General features: G+C 42.3%; 2 protein-coding genes across 4 annotated transcripts; both read right to left on the bottom strand.

Annotated features, from left to right (window-relative positions):
- Positions 1 to 1,473: 1,473 nt before the first annotated feature.
- LOC131245318 (cell division control protein 48 homolog C) lies at positions 1,474 to 16,661 on the bottom strand. Of its 3 annotated transcripts, XR_009170827.1 has the most exons (11): positions 15,614 to 16,661; positions 11,904 to 12,514; positions 10,484 to 10,636; positions 9,283 to 9,399; positions 9,036 to 9,140; positions 3,317 to 3,382; positions 3,153 to 3,217; positions 2,854 to 3,055; positions 2,589 to 2,729; positions 1,778 to 1,995; positions 1,474 to 1,702 (listed from the first exon to the last, which is right to left on the bottom strand). XR_009170827.1 is itself a non-coding variant. In XM_058244681.1 (10 exons), the coding sequence occupies exons 1-10, from the start codon at positions 16,569 to 16,571 to the stop codon at positions 1,948 to 1,950; spliced, it is 2,466 nt and encodes an 821-aa protein (XP_058100664.1). In that variant the 5' UTR covers positions 16,572 to 16,661; the 3' UTR covers positions 1,474 to 1,947. The 3 variants fall into 3 exon arrangements, 2 of the variants coding, with proteins under 2 accessions (XP_058100664.1, XP_058100665.1); XM_058244681.1 differs by having other exon boundaries at positions 1,474 to 1,995; XM_058244682.1 differs by lacking the exons at positions 1,474 to 1,702; positions 1,778 to 1,995; positions 2,589 to 2,729; positions 3,153 to 3,217 and having other exon boundaries at positions 2,912 to 3,152.
- Positions 16,662 to 19,362: 2,701 nt separating this feature from the next.
- On the bottom strand, positions 19,363 to 20,771 carry LOC131246911 (zingipain-2-like). Its single transcript, XM_058247377.1, has 2 exons — positions 20,336 to 20,771; positions 19,363 to 20,107 (listed from the first exon to the last, which is right to left on the bottom strand). Exons 1-2 carry the CDS (start codon positions 20,769 to 20,771, stop codon positions 19,515 to 19,517), a joined length of 1,029 nt encoding a protein of 342 aa, XP_058103360.1. The 3' UTR covers positions 19,363 to 19,514.
- Between the last annotated feature and the right edge of the window lie 220 nt (positions 20,772 to 20,991).

The raw sequence follows: 20,991 nt of genomic DNA on the forward strand, positions 1-20,991 counted from the left end.
TGTCAGCAGGGGCGGACGTGTGAACTTGCAGGTCCAATGAATGGTGCTCGTTTCCTTTGGTTTGATGGTGAATTGAATGTTTCTCTAATATTTCAAATATAAAGGAGAAAAAAAAAAGAGGAGATTTTTCTATGGATATTCAGATTTCAATTGAATACTTTTTCAGTAGTTTAGGCCGTGTTTGATTGCAACAAATTCATGATATTTTGCCCCAAATTAGATTTGATTAATCAGATGATATTTAGTGCAACCAAACGCACCCGTTGAAAAGAAAAACGTAAAGGCTGTCTAACCATCCACAAACCCTTACCCACTTCGATTCCAACGGTCCCCAAATAGGGGTAGCAATTGGTCGGGGTCAGGTCAAGCCCGACCCATTTATGAAGTGGGCCAAGAATTCTGACCCATTATCCTCTCAATCTACCAGACCCATTTGACTGGATTCATGTATACGCAAAAAACAATTATCAATTCATTTCTCCTCTCTTTTGTTTTGTGTTTTTGGCCATTGATAACCTATATGGGTGGGTCAGGTCGGGTCTGGGCCCTGCCGACCCGCCATGCCACCCATTTAGCTTGGCTGGAACCCACGTCAAAAGCAGGTGAGGCCAGTTGACCAGCCGGCTGACCCGAGTCCATTGCCATCCCTAACGCCAACCTTGCCTTGTACCTGCTGCCAATGCTTGGGTAACCTATTGTATGAGCTTTGTACACGCCACTCCCCTTTGCTTGGGCACTAATGTATAATTCCAACTTGCCGACCTAACCCCAAACGGCTGTTGGTGGGCCTCTCACCATCATAAAGCACGGTGCCAACCTACCAGAACAAGACAATCACCCAAGTATACCTCCTAGGGTGCTTGGAGCAAACCCAAGCTCACCACATGCACGAGTTCATCTCATGAGAGCTTCCCTCAACTGACTCAAGGCTCACTCCTGGGCAGGCCCACACCGCAAGCTTAGGTGCCTTGCAATCATACTGATCTACAGTCGCTGAAGCTTAGGTGCTTTGCCACCATACTCATCTACAATCTCTATGACCCCCAACCAACATGCCAGCCCGGCTCAACCAAGGCCAGGCTTGAACCAGCCCAGTGAACTCACCACCCTGCGGCCATTGCCCCAAAAGGCTGTAACATTGGGTAATTTCATGGACAAGTGTTCGCCTAGATACTTATTCTGCTAATGCATTGATTGTGTGATATGTATGAGCTTTGCACAAATGGGATGCTCTAGCCAAGTGACATGATGGTGGGAAAGAAAGCAATGTATATGGATGTTCACATGCAGCAAACATTTCTCACAACCATAACCATCACATTTCTGAGGGTCCCATCTTGTCCACCAATGGCACACCGACAAGTATATTGTTCGGTAAATCCGATGACCTGCATCTTATGGTACCAGATTTTTCGCCTTGGGCAACATGCAAAGTAAACTGATGTGCATGAAAGACCAATAAAAAGAGAGACATTAGCCACTCCATTTTGTTCCTACATTTCAAAAACAAATTGCAGTTCACTAATATACATAAATAACATGCATAAATAAAGGGGTAAATCACACAGTCTAAGTGCTCCAATCCCAAGCAAGACCCACCTTGAATACAAAACTGGTAGGATGGGATAACGCTTCATATGCCCACTTATTTCTGCCACCAATGTTGTTGCTGCAGCTCAGAAGGCAGACTACCAAATGGGACCTACAAAGAGCAAATAACTCGCTTTCAACATCCAAATCAGCCGCCATCTCACTCTCTTTTTCTGTTTCTATATACCTGTTGTGGTTGTTAAGAGGTAGAGACCATAATACTATAACCCAATATGCCATTACATTATTATGCACATCTTCCCTGCTCCAGTACAGTGGGCTGATCACCGGCAGCTTTGCCAAAACAGCCTCAACCAAGTCAAGAAAAAGAATATTGTATGCATCGGGATTCTCCTCTCAAGCTGTGCAGAAGCTCTGCGAGAGGACCTCATAGTAGCTCTTTTGCTGCTTCCACCAAAATAAATAAATGAATAAACAAAAGAAAAGAAAAGAAAAAAAGGAAAACATCATCTGTGCAACTTTAGATGATTATTTAGGGAAATAGGATATAGCTGTGGATGACAAGAAATATGATTCTTGCTTCTAAAGATAATGAGTAAATATATGCTTTAAAAGAGAGAGAGAGAGAGAGAGAGAGAGAGAGAGGCAGCAGCAGCAGCAGTAGCTTTTCCTGAGGGGTTTGGATACAGAAAACCAACAGGTGGACATGGAAAACTAACATGTAATCCTAAGGGAACAGAAAATTGCAGATCCCAACAGTAATTCTATTGTTTTGTTTGGAGAATAGTTCTCCCTGGAAATGTTAAAAGTCCAAAGGTCAGATGGCTCTCTCAAGAGTCAAGACCTTGGAAATCTATATTTAACAGGCTCTAAAGAAATTGATATCCATGTTTTTTGAGGAAAAAAAATGTGGAAATGGAAAACAATTTTCCATAGCTACTTCTTTTTCCTCAAATAGGGGAAAATAGATATCCAAAGAAATCATTTTCTTCTCCAATGTTTTCAATGTTCCCAAACAATTCCGAAGATTCAAATACCTTGTTGGAGACGGATGGGGAGATCTTCTTCAATGCTTGCTCAAAATGTGATGCCATAATAACCCATGGTCTCATATCTGAACTGCCTTCACATTCTGTCATCTGCTTCTCTTCCAGGGCAGCCATGGCAGCTTCATTCATCTGGTGAAACGTAAAATAGAGCATTTATAAATAGTTTATGTTGCCCTCAAGCTCTAAAAAGAATCCACAGAAGAAGCCAGCATCAGCAATCATAGAAAGCCTTGCAGAAATTTTAAAGTCATACCAAAGCGGCAAGATCAGCCCCACTTAGATTTTCACATGCCTTGCTCCGTCCAATGGCATACAAATCCACATCAGCAGCAAGAGGCTTCTTCCGAGCATGGGCTTTTAGAATTAATCCACGTCCAATGTCATCAGGTATAGGGACATATAGAAGCTTCCCAAATCTGCCTGGTCGCAGGACAGCACGGTCAATCACTTCAGGTCTGCCCATGGATACCAAGAGCTGATATAAATACTGGGAAGATGACATCGTAGTAGCAATTCAAGAGCAGCAGATTGACCACATAAGATTGACCTGACCTGTTTGTAGCACCAATAACATAAACACCCCGACGCTGTTCAGCACCATCTAGCTCTATGAGCAGCTGGAATTAGAAGCAATGGTTCAACCTCAGACTCCTGGCATAAAATCTGTACTAGAGGTGAAAATACTTAATAGGTAGTGGAATAAAGACTGGTTAAACCTGGTTCAGAAGCCGCTCGACGACCCATCCCCCTTCTTTTCCACGTTTTGTTGTTAGAGCATCCACCTGCAGAAGTGTAAGAGCAACATATGCCCAAGGTTATAATGAATTCCAAAGCAATTAGATAAGGCTGCCCTTCTAATTAAAATGCCTACATTTCTCTGCCAACAAACAAGGGCCATCAGCTGGAAGTAAGATCGTAAACCAACCTAAATCATGCCACCAAGCTGCAGTGGAATGATTTTTTAAAGCAACATCAAGAAACAATTTCCTTCAAACAATAAAATGATTCAGCATCTGTTTCAGAGTTACACTCAACACGGGCCCAAGAGTGCCCAGCTGCCCATAGGGTCAGAAAATCGTAGGAGCATTTTCTGCTGTCGACTGAACCAACAGGCATAAGTTAAATGGTTCCAAGAATGGGCATGGTGGAAACGCATCACTGACCAATATTTCAGTAGATAGTCAATGAATTCTCATAGGTTATTTTTTAATAGGTAATTTCGGGTCATGATAAATTTGTGGGTGCAACATTCAAATAAAGCAAGCTCTAAAAACTTGTTATTTCAGAACTTTCCCCCACCCAGCCTAGTGACAGTTGCTCTGAGCTCAATGAGTGAGAGCAGACAAGTTACATCTAAAAGGCAACGTGTTTAAAGAAAATTCCAAGAACTACAGGATTAAATACCAAATGAAAAAGTTAAACAGTGCTCATGTGTGAAATATTGCAGGGTTCAATATAAGGCTTCAAGAACTACTCATGTGCACAAGTGAACTCAACAGCAGATGTTAACAACTATATAGCTGTAGGGTGGTTACAACGAGGCGCAATCCTCAAACCAGAGGCCACTGCCATTTCTAGTTGGGCTTCAAGCTCACGTTCCCACTACCGCTTCCTAGCTGTTTACTGTTAACATTTTGATTCATGTGGATTTCTCGTTGAAACTGGCATGTGTCTGATCCCAACTTATTTCTCGCATATTGGAGAATGAGTTTTTATCTCTAAGTCGAGATTCTTCTCTTTTTCTAGAGTTACTTCATGGGGAGGTCATGAGTTCTCTAGAGGATGGGTCTTCTCTTGCGCCTAGCATGGAGGATCAAGATTTGGAGTGAATCTCGGTGACAACCAGAAGTAATACTGACGCGAGGGCAGAGCAAGCGTTGGTTGAGCTATTTCTAGACAGTTGATTTCTCAGGGGCGTTGTCTAAATGGGTAGATAGAGACATGCTAGAAGTTGCTTCTCTCCAGGTGGTTGTGGCATCTAAGGATGCGGTGCAAGTTGGCGCGGAGTTCACACAAGTGCTCGAAGGCCTGCCCGCTCTGAGATGGGCTAATCTGGTGGAAGTTGTCAGAGAGAAGAGATGGATTAGGAAGGCTTTGGGCCACATTGGTAGGTTGATTGGTCTATCTTTTGGTGATAGGGTAGAGGACTACCACAGGCTATTCCAATTTGAAGAGAAGTGAGGTCAGGCGAGGGGTGGCTTGAGATCCCCCAAAAATTCTATCAGGCCCTCCAGAAGCAATAGGGAACTGTTAGGTCTTTCCTCAGATATTAATTTTGTTTCAGGGGGGTTCAGCTGGGGGTTCCAGAAAGGGAAGAAGGGGAAGGTTCGTTCCCAAATGACGATTATTTCCGGGAATGCGAGGGGGTGGGGAGCAAGCAAAAAAGAAGGCAAATTAAGGATGTTTACAGAAGATGTAAAGGTCGTATGGTTACGCTACAGGAAACGAAGGTGCAAAACTTTAACAGGAAGCTGCTGGGAACTTTGTGGGATGTTAAAGAGTGCGGATTGGGTGTCCATTGATGCTTCTGGTAGATCTGGTGGTGTGGTCATGGAGTGAGATTCAGACTCATGGTTTAAGGAAGATTGGTGGGGAGGATCTTTATTATTATTATTATTATTATTTAGTTTCAGTACTGCTGAAGGATTCTTCTTCTGACTTTCTTTGGATGTTCACCTCAATCGATGGCCCTAAGCAGGAAGAGAGAAGATAGAACTTCTGGGAAGAGCCATCAGCTTGCCGCAATACATTCAGTGGGCCTTGGTGCATTTGAGGGGGGTTAAGTTACTGGGAGCATGCAAGCCTTCACTGGCTGGGTGGATTTCCACAAGCTGTCTAATCTGCCTGTGGAGGGAGGTAAGTACATGTGGTCTAATGGGCAGTCTAGGCCAGTTACGTCCAGAATGGATCATTTCATCGTCTCCTCAGGTTGTATTGAGAAACATCCCCTGGTATCTCAGGATGCCCTGCCAAAGCCAACTTCATATCACTGTCCAGTGTTGCTTGCAGTTAATGGGGAGAACTGGAGCACAAAACCTTTCAGGTTTGAGCTTTTTTTGGTTCGAAATGAAAGGTTTTTCTCAAAAGATAAAGGATTGGTGGAGGTCCTTTGACATGGAAGAATTTGTCAGGTTGAAGCTAAGCCGTGAGCTAAAATTACTTAAGGATAAAATCAAGTTATGGAAAAGGAGGAGTTCAGGAAAAGGGTAGAAGAAAATACTAGAATTATGTTAGAGTTGCAGGCCCTTGATGTCAAGGCTGAAGGATGTGAGCTCTCCACCGATGAAATGTCCTAGAGGGTCAACTTAATTCAGGACTATGTGACCAGGATGAAGGAAGATAAAATAAAATGGGGGCAACGTTCGAGGAGCTTATGGATTAAGGAATGTGACGAAATACAAAGTTCTTCCATAGCATTGCTCGTGTACAAGCAAGAATTAACAAAATAAGCAGTATAGTGATTAATGGGACCCGTTGAAGACAAGGACCGTCTCTTAGAAGAGGTATCTTGGTTTTATAAGGATTTGCTTTCAAAGGAGTGGAGAAGACCAAGATTGAATAATCTTCCTTTCAAGCACCTCACAGTTGAAGAGGCTAATTTGATTGAATCCCCGCTCTCGGAGGATGAGGTGAAAAAGGCCGTGGACTCGTTGGGCGGGGACAAAGCCCTGGGTCCAGATGGCTTCACAATGGCCTTTTATCAAGTTCTTTAGGAGGTAGTCAAAGTTGATATTATGAATGTTATGGCTGAATTTTCTAATAGGGGTTGGCTGTTGAGCGATCTAGGGGCTTCCTTCATAGCCATTATTCCAAAGGTTTCTAGTGCAGAGTCATTAAAGGGCTTTAAGCCAATTAGCATTATTGAAGGGCCACATAATATTCTAGCTAAAGTGCATGCATCTTGGTTGCAAAGCGTTATAGAGAGTGTCATCTCCAAAAATCAGAGTGCCTTTGTCCCGAGCTGGCAAATCTTGGATGGTGCTTTAACCACTCACGAATGCCTCGACTCGAGACAAAAGGGTAGTTGAAGGAATCGTGTGCAAGCTGAATATTGAGAAGGCTTGCGACCTTATTGATTGGGGCTTTCTTAATTGCATGTTGCAGTGGATGGGATGCAGGGAGAAATGGCAATGTTGGATCCGCGAGTGTGTCGGATCTGCGTGCTTCTCAATTCTGCTTAATGGTTACCCAAAAAGGTTCTTCAAATGCTCTAGGGGTCTTCAAGGACACTTTCTCTCTTATCCTCTTTTGTTATAATGGCAGAACTTTTGGGGAAGGAAACTAGCTAAGGTGGAAGAAGAGGGTTTGATAAGTGGGTTTAAGGTGGAGGGGATGGCTTCTCCCATTTCTCACCTCCAATTCGTGGATGGTACTCTCCTATTTTGTGATATGGACCTCGATATGAACATATGGTGGACAAGTTGAGAACAATTATTCAATATTTTGAGGCAATCTCGGGTCTTAAGGTTAACATTACTAAAAGCAAAATGTTTAGGATGCAGATGGAGGAGGCTGAAGTGGAGCATTTGGCCAAGGTTTTTGGGTGTGCGGCTGGGGCACTTCTGGCTATGCTCGTGGGTCTTCCTCTGTGTTAGTAAACCACCTATTAATCTTTGGGATAAGGTCGTGGAGAGATTTGAGAGGAGGCTAGCTCCATTAAAATAATAATAATAAATAAATAAATAAATAAATAAGTCGATATCTTTCGCTTGGCGGCCACATTACTCTTATTAAAGCGGCTCTCTTGAATCTTCCTCTTTATATCATATCGCTCACTCTTTAAATGCCCGGTTTCAGTGCTTGCAAGGCTCAAGAGACCTAGGAGTGATTTTTTGTGGCAAGGGTGGAGGATAAGAAGAAATTCCATTTGGTGGTTTGGAATGAGGCTTGCAAGGTATATGAAGAGGGAGGAGCAAGTATGTATATATATCTAAAAACCATGAATGTGATGTTGCTTAGGAAGTGGCTTTGGAGATTCGGGGCAGCAGATTGCGCATTATGGAAGGTAGTAGTTAACAATAAATATGGGTGCTTCGAAAGAGGATGGTGGACTAGGGACTCTTCGAGCTATAGAGCGTTGGCCTTGTGGAAAGTGGTCTTTATATATATATATAAACCATGAATGTGATGTTGCTCAGGAAGTGGCTTTGGAGATTCGGGGCGGAAGATTGCACATTATGGAAGGCAGTAGTTAACAATAAATATGGGTGCTTGGAAAGAGGATGGCGGACTAGGGACTCTTCGAGCTATAGAGCGTTGGCCTTGTGGAAAGGGGTCTCCTCCATGAAGCTGGCTTCTATGGGAGGGGTAGGATTCACTTTGGGGAATGGCGAAAATATTTGGTTTTGAGAAGATGTCTAGGTGAGGAGCTCTCCCTTAAAGCCGATTTCCCTAGTATTTTTTGGCTAGCTCTGGATCCTTCCGTGTTGGTGACCGATTGTTTTTCCCACGTCGGTAGGGAAGTAGTAGGGGAACCCCCATGTATGCGGTTTCTTTGAGATGAGGAAGTTGACGAATTCGTGGCTCTTATGAATCGTATTTGCCTTTGCTCCTCGATTAGCTCCCGCCCGGAAAAGAGGTTGTGGAAGGCCGACAAGTCAGGATCATTCTCGGTTAAATCCCTATATTCCCTTGTGCGTGTGAAGTAGATCGGCATCAGGATTTGGGGCAAATCAGGTTCGTTTGGCACTATTACGTTCCTCCAAAAATAGCGGCTTTTGGGTGGCTGATTGATAGGAAGAAAGTTCTTATTATTGGCAATCTGCGGAAAAGGTCCATGTTGATTCCTAATATTTGCCTCTTATGAATGCATGATGAGGAGACGGTGGATCATCTCTATGTGCCTTGCTCCTTTGTGGGGTCGATCTAGTCAGATTTTCTAGGCCGTTTACAAGTCTCTTGGTCTTTCCCAATGTCGCTAAATGATCTTTTGCATGCTTGACAAGAGATGAACATTGGGAAGACGACGAAGTCATGGTGGAGAATGGCTCTACTTACAATTTGGTGGACTGTTTGGGAGGAAAGAAACACAAGGTGGAAAGAATTTCCCAAAGGGCTAGGCTGCTTGTTGTTAAGTAGGCCTCTAGTGTTTCCAAGCTAAAGGATTGTAATTTGTATTTCCTTGGGTTGTAAGCAGGTCGCCTCCTCAGCACACCCATCTTCTTGTTGTCATTTTTGTTTGCTTCTTTTATATATAGTTAGTTAACATTTTGAAACAGACAAATCCCCCCTCCCTCACCCAAATCTGTTGCTGCTTTGTGTCCCTCTTCGTGCTACTATAAACTCAACTATAGGGAAGCCAGCCCTTACCACTGCTGTTGCAAGAGTTACTCACGGCAGGCTCAGACTCAACAGGGAAGAGCTGATGCCGTTGGCCCCTTGGTTTTATATATGATTTGTCAAAACAAAGATCAGATGGTGACCATTGGACATTACCTCATCAAAGAAAAGTATACATGGAGCACATGTACGGGCACGGCTAAAAATTGTTCGAACTGCCAACTCACTTTCCCCAACATACTTGTTCAGAAGTTCAGGACCCTACAAACCAGCCAACAACAAGCAACGTATGAGAACAACAGACAAAGGCACAACAATATCAGGAAACTACAGGAAAGAGGGTGAAGAAAGACCAGACAACACTATAACTGATAGACAGAATGAAGAAAAGGGAGGGCCGTACCTTGATGTGTATAAAATTGGCACCTGCCTCATTTGCTACAGCTTTGGCAATCAGTGTTTTACCACAGCCTGGAGGTCCATACAGCAAGAAGCCAGTCTCCAAATCCACTCCAAATTCCTAAAAGACAAAGCTGATTTGTCACAACTCACAAAAGATTCCTAACCTTAAAAGGAGAACTTTTAGAGCACAAAGGAATTGCATTTGGAAGCATTAAAGGATACGACATTCTGAGTTTATATACAGATGAGCCAACCACCTACGAAACTGATTGGCACCATGATTCCCTGAAGATGAATTGAAATCAATGAGATCCATTGAGTTTGTCGAAAAAATCACCAACAGTGGATGTGTGACTACAATATAGATTTGATTGAAGCAAGCATTACAGAGTGAAGGGATGATTTTCTAGAATTTGCTCTTATGAAAAATCAGACTGAGTCTTTCAGATTTAAAAAAAAAAAAAAAAACTGATAGTAAAATTGAAAGCTAAGGTTGGTGTTTATTCATCAGATTGTGATTATAGGGGCACTACAATTCAGCATAATAAGTCCCTACCACCCAAAACTTGCCAGATAGGTAGATGCTTCACCTTAGTCACGGAAGTACTTGTTTCAATTCTTCCTTCATAAGATTTTAAAAAATAAACATAAAAAATTGAAATGCCCATTTGTTATATCTCAAAACGTGTTCAGACTTGTTTCTTCTTTATTGATAGGTGAATTACCCAAAAAAAAAAAAAAAACTTAGTTTTCTGTAAGAACCTTCTATCCTATCTTGATCTAATCTTCTTCCATCTGATCTTTTGGCATTAAAAGTGGTTTAATTTTCACGATTTAGAACTCATCCCCAAAGCTGCCCTGGCATCTCAATCTCCTCTAACTAGTAGATCATGCACTTTAGACCAAGAAGAAAGAGTGATATCCAAGCTAGGTGATATTCCAACATTTAAGATTTCTATTGAATTTCAACTTCCAGTTTCTTTACAATTACATAGATGTCCCAAATCTAATAGTTCCATTTAAACTTTATTTTTCTCACTTATTTTGAATTCGAATGCTCATTCTTTTTTATTTATGAATCTTTTTATGATAAAAAGAATATTAGTTTGAAGATGTAATCCAGCACAAAGCCCAACATATTACTTGAGAGTCAACATACGTTGTGATCTCAATATACCTTAGAACAGAAGGGCAATAATTACCTCATAATCCTCAGGGTGCTTTATACGCCTAACAATATAACGGTCAAACTCCTTTCTCAAAGAATCGAGGGCTCCAACATCCTCCCATTTAACATTAGGTATTGTCGAGAATCCTTCTCTTCTAGAAGATGGTTGAACAATCTTAGCTGCTTCCTGCAGAAGCACATGCAAGAAAACCGTTGGTATTTCCAACTAAGTAAATCAATCATAAACAATAAATCCCCGTGAATTTCCGGTAAATTTTTCTGAAGGGAAAAGTAACGCTTATTTTAGAAGCAGTTGAAGTTCATTTTACAGGTAAGCTAAGCATGAATATATTTCCATGACTTCTCTGAAAAGTATATACCACACAAGCTGTAGGTTCTTCAACTATATTAGATGTGGTTAAGACTACAGCACAGTGAAGAATGCAAGGATTGCATGATAGCAAAATTGAAACTCATTACAAAACAGTGAAAACAGCAGCAATGAGTGAATACATGTAAGTGCAGAACATCATCGAAGATTCAATCACTATGCATTCATCTGTATACATATATGTTCATCATTTATCAAAATCTTTTCATGCCACTCACACGTGGAGATGGTGGCACACAATATGGAAAATAAATCATGTTTAGAATACCAGATCACATACAGGGACTTAATACTAAAGTTATTAATCTGAGTCCCAATTACTTGTTAAATCAGGCAAAAAGCTCGTGGCAGGACCCTTCTTTGAATACACTGTACTTCTATGTTGAACTCTCACTGATCTTCTACTCTCTTTTTTTCTTTTTTGATGACGGCAGGGTGTCCCCACCCCTTTTTAAGGCGGGACTAATCCCTGCGGATGCACGCAATCACCCGCAAATCACGTTCATTGGGTAATCCCAGGGAAGGGAATCAAACTCACGTTTGTGGGGAGCAAACCCACGGCGCTAGCCATTCGCCCAAGCCCCATGTGGGTCTCAGTAATCTTTAATTAACAAGTAACAGAATGTAATTTTCAGTTTCTCACCCATTCTATTTTATATGAAGAAAAGATGCATCCATTCCATCAATACCATCTGGACGCAGCTACAAAGCTCCAGAAGGTTGGAGTGCTAGGACAGTTTTATGTTGAAAGCAATGTGAAACCTGATGCCCAGCAGACAAAGAATGTCCCTTTAGTTCCTACTAAGGGAAAATATAAATATGTAACTAGGATGTTCAACATCTAAGGATCCACTTGAAGTTAGTTCTTCAAAAAGCAATTGTTTTCTGAGTCCTAATAAAACAAAATATCTCAAGCTAGATTAGATATGAGACCAACGAGAAATTTTATATGTTGTGGGTTGAGCATAATTAAAAACCTCTATAATCAGAAAGAAATCAGAGAAAATATTACTGTCAAGTAATCAGCTAGGAAATGCACATGGTCATGCTATGTCTAGATTACCTCAAAATCAGCCATGGTGATGCTAAGACTCTCCATCTCTTCAGGTACCCAGGGCTGCCTCCACCAATCTTCATTTTTCTCCTTGTTTGCCATGTCTATAGAGAGCTCACGCTTCCTTCTATCTATTATTCTCTTCATTGCTAGGTTTCCTGCCTTGTTCGCCAGTGCTGCCAGATCAGCACCAACAAAGCCAGGTGTAGACCTGGCTATTTTCAGCAGATCAAAAGTGCCCTCAAGTCTAAGGTTTTGCGTAAGCACAGACAGGATCTCCACCCGGGCATTTTCATCTGGGACACCCAAAACAATCTCTCGGTCAAATCGCCCAGGCCTCCTTAAGGCAGGATCAACAGCATCAGGTCTGTTTGTGGCTCCAATTACAAGAACATATCCAGGTCTTTTCTCAGATGATTCTGAATCTTCATCAACTGAACCAAGAGTCTGGTGTGACTCGTCCATGCAAGTCATCAGTTGCGTTACAATCCGCCTTTCCATCTCCCTCTGCAAATTTTCCCTCTTTGAAGCGATGGCATCAATCTCATCAATGAATACAATTGAAGGGGCAGTCCTGTATGCCTTAGAGAAAAGGTCACGTATATTCTCTTCAGACGCCCCTGAAATAGTTATTATATCAAATTCATGCTAAAATAATACTGCATGGAGTTAACAAGAATGAGAATGCACTTAAGCAAAATAACTAAAGAAAACAAGGTAGAGATTCCTCCAAACTTTCCAACTGAAGGATTTAGAGGTATTTATAAGCAAAAATAAAGTCGCAATATAAATTCCGGAAAATAAGCGTCAAGTGCATCATCCCATGAGTACTTTATCATGGAAATTCTTTTGAATGCACATCAAGCATCTTTCTGTAATTAGAAGTGAAATGAAATAAGTGCAGACACAAAGTCAATAATCATACGAATCCATGATAAATCATTGTTATTACCTATTTAAATGTCCAAAATTGTTTCAATTAGTATTTCATGCTTAGAAGCACACATTAAAAACACTTCAAATGTTATAAAAAACGACTTCAGAGTACCAATGAAAGTGGTTGGTAGAGGCCCTCACCAAGTGAGCACAAGCCGTTGCAAGAGGTGATGGAAGCGAGAAGATACAGCATGGAGGCAATGCTCAAAAGCCCCATGGCTGAAGGAAGCAATCGAAACACAACTTTCTACCTCTTTTGTGTGTGTGTGTGTGTGTGTGTGTGTGTGTGTGTGTGTGAAAGATGAAGCAATTTATTAGATAGAGCCAAAAAACATAAAACAACAAAACAAAAACAAATGAAAGAGAAAGAAATATAAAATACAACAAAACCAGACCCATGACTGAAAAGGCCCCTGCACTAGATCCCTCAAGACGCCCAATACCTTAAAAACAATAAGACATGGCTGAACACCCCAGCTGAGGAAATGCTTAAATTACGAAAACAACGATTATTTCTTTCAACCCAAATAGCCCAAAGGATAGCTAAGAAGATGATCCTCCACTTTTTTCTGCCAAGGGGCCCCCCGACTCCTGCATGCCACAAACAGAAGAACCCATCAATGGAGGAAGGCATCACCCATGAGACTTCCACCAGGGCGAGGACCCGAGACCAAATATTAGAAGCAAAGGGATAGTGAAGTGAATTTCAGAAGAAAAGTGATGTAGGACAATTAACTACTTGCTCTAAAAGCTCGAACTGATAGAGCATGGCGAATCAATCCATTTATCTCATAGCCCAGGCCCCACATCCCATGAGTTAGGACCTCAACCGAACCCCTCTCGTGGGCCCCACATCACATGGGTTCCACCTCACACAGGCCGCCCACCCCGAGTGTGCCCTTGCACCCCACAGGCCACCCCACTCGAGTCCGGTGTGAAAATGTCCCTGCATTAAAAAGTGAATACCATAAACAGCTTAGAAATAACGGGTCAGATTTTGGAAGATGGGGAAATGATTAGAGTGTTTTTTTGCAGAATAACAGCTGACAGAATGACAAGACAATGAGCAATTGAAAGAAATTCAAAAGCAAACCAAGCGGCCGATAGCCATCCAAAAGGCAAACCAATAGGCTAATAGTCATCAAGGAGCTCGACCGAGCAGCTAAGTAGAATGCAGTCGAGTCAACAAGGAGGCCAGGAGCGGTTAATAAGATAGGTGGCAGGTTTAGAAGGAAGTCTCTAGAATGTCATATAGTGCTTAAACAATTACAGTAACTGTTAGAACGTGGGAAGCATCCAGAAGGTCAGTAATGTTAAAACAGTTATAGCAATCGTTAGAACATGAGAAGCATCCAGATGATCAGGTTAAGGCTATAAATATCAAAGGAATCCAATAAAGCAAAGGGTCTCATACTAACCCAATCAAACCAAATTTATTTTTCAATTATCTAGTCAATTACATTCCTTAGTGTAATCCTTTACTTTTTCTACCAGTTAATTACATTTCTTAGTGTAAGCCTTTACTTTTGTCCGCTGCTTACATTCTATAGTGTAATCCGTAGCATTAATCAAGTAGCTGGTAACTTTAGTTGTAATTCAGATCTACGCTCATACGATGGATTCAGTTTGAGCATCAATTAGCGTTCTCCATTTGGGAAGGTGTTTTACAGTTGTTATCTGCTACCGATTCTAAAAATTCTCCTCTTTTATATCTATATTAAGAAGTCATTTCATACAAAAGTAAGGTGTAACCCATTATCAGAGGATAAACCCTACCCTCGGACTATCGCCTGATCCTTTTAACACACTGTGTGAGTAGTTGAATAGGCGACTAATCTTATTCAATTTTGGTCACATACTACATATATGCCTATCTTGGTGCTTGGGGTCATAGTTGCTCGGTTTGAATTGAGCCGCACATTCAATTTTGGCACGCCCGCACTTGTCACGTGACAGGAACTGTAAATCGGACATCAACACAGGCCATCCTATCTCAGCCAAGAGGGAACATGCTTTGGTGTATGACAACTTATGGTCCAATTATGTAGGGTCTTTGGAAGTAAAGGAAAAGGAGGATTTTTCTACAAGAATGAAGCTTCAGTTGACTTTATCACAAAAGAATCACCCATTTTTAGATTATTGATAAGACTCTTGCTAGACTTGGGCTCCCAAGGATTTCATTGTCGAATCTTCTTGGGGACTAGATGGTGGGATTGGATGGGGGTTAAATTCGAGCTGCCTCAGTTGGGCTTCTTAAGACAATTTCAATGGGTGCACGTTGGGGTAGTGTCTGAAGAAATAAAATTGAGAAGGTTGCCATGGCGTTCACTGGGCCATCTGGCGAGTGGGGTTGAATGTTACGAGTTGTCCACTCTACAATGTTTTTCCTTTTATTATGGAAAAGGTTGATCATTGAAGGAGATTGCTATTCAGTGTGCTACGTCTGATCAGGCGGTGCTGTGGAGACCTGATTCCCGTATTTTAAAGATAAATCATTAGTGGCCAACTTGGGAATGTTGTGGCCAATATTCTGGCTTAAGAGGAGTGAGAAGAGGGTCACCTCGCACTCATTCCTAGGTGTATATATTGTGGTTTTGTCTTCTTTTTTAAGTGATATTTAGTTGGCTTCCATAAATAAATAATTACATTCTAGAAAAGCAAAACCTCAGAACCAAACAACAATTTGTCCCAAAATTGCAACACAGTACAGGAGCAGTGCAGCATAGAATTAGATCTTTTGTAGTTGCGATGTCAAAAAAAAAAAAAAACAAAAAAAAACAAACCTGAGACACCAGAGACAACTTCAGTTGCAGAAATCTTGTAAAATGGCACTCCTGTCTCATTGGCAATCGCATGGGCAAGCTTTGTTTTCCCGCAGCCAGGTGGCCCATGCAAGAGAATCCCAGCCATCGGGCGAACACCCAACCACCGCGGCAGCTGCGGATGGTAAAGTGGAACGATCACCTCCATCATCAACTCATCCAGAACACCTTTAATCCCTCCGAAATTCCGGAACCTCGGTCCATCTCGTCCCTTGATTTCAAAATCCCCACCCCCGTTGCCACTGCTCTTCAATTCCATCCCATCCAAACCATTTTTCACCTCATCCGGCGAAACAATCTTTCTTGCCTTATCAACGACCTCTACTTCCATATTCTTCTCTTCTTTTGCTTTCTTCGCCACGACAGCAGGCTTCGGAGCGCTGTAATTTGACCGTAGCATCGACTTCATCAGATCAAATTCCGGATCCAGCTTCATTCCATAGATTGCATCATCGGAAGTCGAAACAGCTCCGTCCTCTTCGTCCCCCGTTGAAGATGACGATGACGAGGACGATGATGGAATCCGTTGCTTGTTTCTCCTGTGGAGGAATTCACCTTCAGTACGGAGGAGGCGTTCTTCGTCAAGGTCGGATTTCTTGGGCTTTTTACGGGCAGGGCTGCGGAAGGGATTGTTGCTGGTGTTGTTGTTGTTGTCGTCATCATCTGCATCTTCGTTGTCGACGGCAGTAGTGTTGGTGGGGGAAGAGAGGTTTTTCTTCCTCTGTTTCTGGAATTCTAGGGTTTGAGTGACGAGCCTATTGAAGGGCTGTTGCTTCATGCGGCGGTATTCGGGATGCTTGAAGCGAAGGCGTTCGACGATTTGCTCGACGTTATATGTGTCGAAATTGCAGGCTTGGATGCGGCGGAGGAGTTCGTGCGAAGGAGGGCGGCCGCCGCCGCCTCTCACTCTCTTCCCCATCTCTCTCTCTCTCTCTCTCTCTCTCTCTGGCTCGCGAAAAGCGGAGGAGGATTTCTCGAGGGTTTTCGCGACTGGAACTGATTCTCGCTGAGAGGAAGACTCTATTGAAAGTTATTGGGAATTTTACAAAAGACTACCTTAATGTCATAGAATTCACATTTCCATCTTTTTCAGAAAAGTCTTCGATAAGCTAAGGGCCCCGTTTGGGAGCGTGGATTCGGAAACTCCTGAAATCCTTATAGGCTAGATTGGGAATCAATTTTAATCCAAAAGTAGACATGCATGGTATATTTACATGAGTTTGAATTTAATTATTAAATCAATTTTAATATTTTTAATTAGTGAATTTAATTATTGAATCAATTTTACTCTCTCTAATTAGTGAATGTAGGTAATGTTTGATATAATGGTTATAATAAGCCCGCTGAAATATATACTTGGCCAAAAATGATGAAATTTCAAGTTTCGGATGGACGACGAGTACAAGATCATGTCCTAGTGACTAATCAATGATTTTTAACTGATGATTTAAATGGACAATATTTGGACGGCGCTGATCATCATATTAAAGTAAATTGGGATGCAATTGATACCCTAGTTGTTTTGGGATATCATTGGTGGGTCATGTGTAGTCTAGTGACACACATATTACACATGCAACTATCATAGGGATTTTAGATGTAACCCAAGCTCTTACCATTGATTCGAGGCTCCTACTTAACGGTGCCAAACGATCTCTAAGAGCTTGGATCAGCCTTTGCCAACAAAGAGGTAATGGCTCGGGTGGGCCCCACCCTAATGTTTATGTGAAATCTACCTTGACCATTAGGTGTTAGGCTTAGGTCCCAAATCTCAACTCCAGCTGTGATTTAGGTGGACCACACGATGGAAAACAGTGTACATGTTAACGTTTATCCTCCCAACTATTTCCTTTGGTGTGGCCCACCTGAATCACTTATGAACCTGATTTATGGCCCCAGGGCCTATATTTTGGTGTGGTATCTAATGGTTAGAGTAGATTTATAGAATCATCGCGGTAGACCCTTTAAAAATCTATGGTGGACTTCTCTCTATCACCCGTTTCCTTTGGTATGGCCCACCTAAATCACACGTCAAATTGATTTTTTAAGTAGGATAACACATTCAATTATGGGAGCAGATCTCATGGTGTGCCCCTAAAAAACAAGGATCGTGTCCCTCTCTCCTAAACATTTTAAAAGGCTTTCAATTAGCTAGTAATGTCATGCAACCATAGATTTCTTAACCGCAGATGCGGATTGCCTGCTCACGCTGTCCATAGCGACTAGCTACGTGACTGACGATGTTCTACGGACTTGTATCATTTTAGGGCATGAGCCCGAAAATGAAGCATATATAAATCTCATATGGAACACACTACTGAAACAATGGTTATTGAAGGCACCATTAAAAACTTCCTGGCCAATAAAAGTTTTGGAAGAAGTTGATATTTGTGTTTTCCCTTCATCCAGGTCCATGTGACCTAATCAACAGGTTGGATGGCAGATGAACATTAGAGTGGCCTTTAGGAAGTTTTTAATAGTGGTCATTCAATCACCATTGTTTTCTCATGGTGTGGTCCACTTAAAATTTGAATCTGCTTCGTTTTGGGGCCCATGCTCTAAAATGACCTGGAAAAATAGATCGATGGCATGGATAAAACACATATATCATGGTGGGGCCACTGGAGCATTCTCCACTAGCCACTACTAGCAGAGTCAGCACGCAATCCGTGTCCCTTAACAGTAGTTCCGATGGGCCCTACCGTGATGTTTATATTAAATTCACCCTGATCACATAGTTCTTCACCCTCTGTCATACTAAGTAGCCTGTGTAAAGCAACTTGCAATCCAAATGCACTCTAAAAGGCTACGCAGCATTCCACAGGCACTAGCCTACTTTTATGTAAGCGGAAATCTTTGTAGTTACTTGTTCTTTTTCATTATTTATTGTGTGTTTGATTTGTTTTGAGGTTTCTTCCACATCCATTAAAAGATTTAAGCACCCAACATTAATCACTTATAGGCAAAACTATTGGGAAACTTCATGAGGCTGGGGTTAGAAGTTACTTCTCAGTGCGTGACTTGCATCCAAACAGGTAGCATGCACTTCCAGGTGAAAGTTATTTACAACTTAAAAATTTATAAGCATCCTAAAGGGCCCTGAGGTCAATCTAAGAGAGGCTTCCAAGGCACCGTATGTGTCAATCTAAGAGAACTCCAAGGCATTATATGCGTTGAGGCTCATTATATCAACAGCTTGGATGGCAGAACCATTTCCCCATAAGCAGAACCCTGTTACTCATGCTGGTTTCTCTAAGAGTACTTGTAGAGCAAGGTTATTTTAGAAGTCATGCATATGAATGTAAAAAGTTATTCAATGTAGATTTGATGGCATTCACCTGCCCATTCATGCCCATACTCAGCCATTTATGCGCTGTTGCCTCTGTGAAGCTAGCCTACTTTTCTATGCATATCCCATAGAATTAAGAGCTCAAGATCAGCATATCCAATCATTAGATGGGGCAAGCCGTATAAAATAATTAATAACTACGGAAAACCTCTAAATTCATATGGTAGCCCACATGATGGCCGGTTCAACTAGCCATCAAACTTTCATGGCAGGATAACCCTGTCGAACATGTAGGATAGCCTGCTTGCATGACCCTTATTTTACATGCCACAACCTTGCTATGTAACTGTTTGGATGAAAATGATGAAATAGGGATTCCCTAACAAAAGCTTGTTATGCCCTTAAAAACATGTTTATTAATATTGAAGATTATTATTAGGCCAGTCAACGGTCAGACCAGGCCCCGGTTTGATTTGGGCTAGTCGGGCCAGGCCTATCCGACCAGCCCTAGACATTTTGTCAGTTTAAGTGGGCCAGACCCCAGCCCATTGACAGCCACACATTCAAAGGAGCCTAACACTCCTTCAGAGGGTACGAAGCATCCATGGCAATGCCACACAGTCCTTCCTTAGCCTTAATGCCTCTTCTCATCCTTATGTAGCCATTTTCACCCCAATCAGTTCCCCAAGAGTTCTTCACCAGCCAGTATTTGTCTTGGTCTCCCTTTCCATACCCAACCGCCACAACCCCATGATTGAGATTAGTTGTGCAGTCGCCGTTAAACACCCCTTCAGAGTAGAACTGGAACTCCGTGCTGCCGCCATCGATCGCAACGGACACTGGTTGGTGAGCAACGGCAACTAACAAACTCTTTTCACTGTTGGCCGGCACGTCCTCGTGGCCACTTATCGTGACCGCATGATTCCTTCGCTTCTTAGTGTTGCAGACGCCATCACGTCCCTCGTAAGGATAGTTCTCTTCCGTCGTGAGGCCATGGTTCCTTTCAATGAATTTGAAAGCGTAGTCCATGAATCCTCCATTGCAGCCGTCATCCTCGCTAATGTCGCAGTCGACTAGCTCTTGCTCCGATAGCGACACCAACTTCCCAGTCTTGATCTTGTTGATGCCCTCCACAGCTGCCACTGCCGAGAAGGCCCAGCAAGAGCCTGTGAAAACAGGACACTCTTAGCAAGCCATTTCAACCTCAATAAAAACTATAATGGCTATGTGGACAACTTAAAAAAATACCAACATGACATTCACTGTAAATTGGCGGCGTGGGGGAATTTAGATGCATATTTCATACTGAAATTTCAAAAAGTACGGAGAAATAAGCCTGTCGAAATTCCCCCACACCATCAATCAATGGAGATAAAAAAGAGCGGCATACATACCACATGCGCCTTGATCCTTGATTGGCGTCACGGCCCCTTTCTGCCTCCAATCCATCTTCTCAGGAGTCCAGGTCTTGTTCTCGTACATGAACCATCCCACCTTGTATGGACGTGCGACGTGGGACCTATAACCCATGTGAGTAGCTCTAAACTCCTCGTTTGTCAGGTCGGCGAACTTGTTGTCTATGAGCTTGTAGGAGCGATTTTGAGAGTTGAATGTTTCGATGAAGCCGACGTTGGTCTGGTAAATCTTGAATCGTCGTTCCTTCTCATATGCGTCAGTGTAGTTTCGGCCGTGTTTGGCCATCCATTGCTCGAACCTGCTCATCATGGGCTCCATTTCGGTCTCTTTAGTCCTGCATGAGGCCAGGGAAATCCAAAGCACCCACACGAGCAAAAGAGACAAACTCACACGGTCTGGAATCTGTTCAGCCATGGTTGGAATGCAGTGTGAGAAGTGGACCTTTGTGTTATATAGGCAATGGATCAATGAGGGTTGAGTATGTGATGATGATATGAGAGATAATCCTACAAGAAGCCGGGTTTCACTACCGCTTTGTAGGTTAAAACTTAACCTACAAGCAATGTGTGGGGCCATCATGATATGTACACGGCATCCGATCCATCTATCATGTGCGCCACCCATGTTCTCTTCG

This window comes from Magnolia sinica, chromosome 5 (genome assembly GCF_029962835.1).
Source record: "Magnolia sinica isolate HGM2019 chromosome 5, MsV1, whole genome shotgun sequence".
Classification (NCBI taxonomy): domain Eukaryota; kingdom Viridiplantae; phylum Streptophyta; class Magnoliopsida; order Magnoliales; family Magnoliaceae; genus Magnolia; species Magnolia sinica.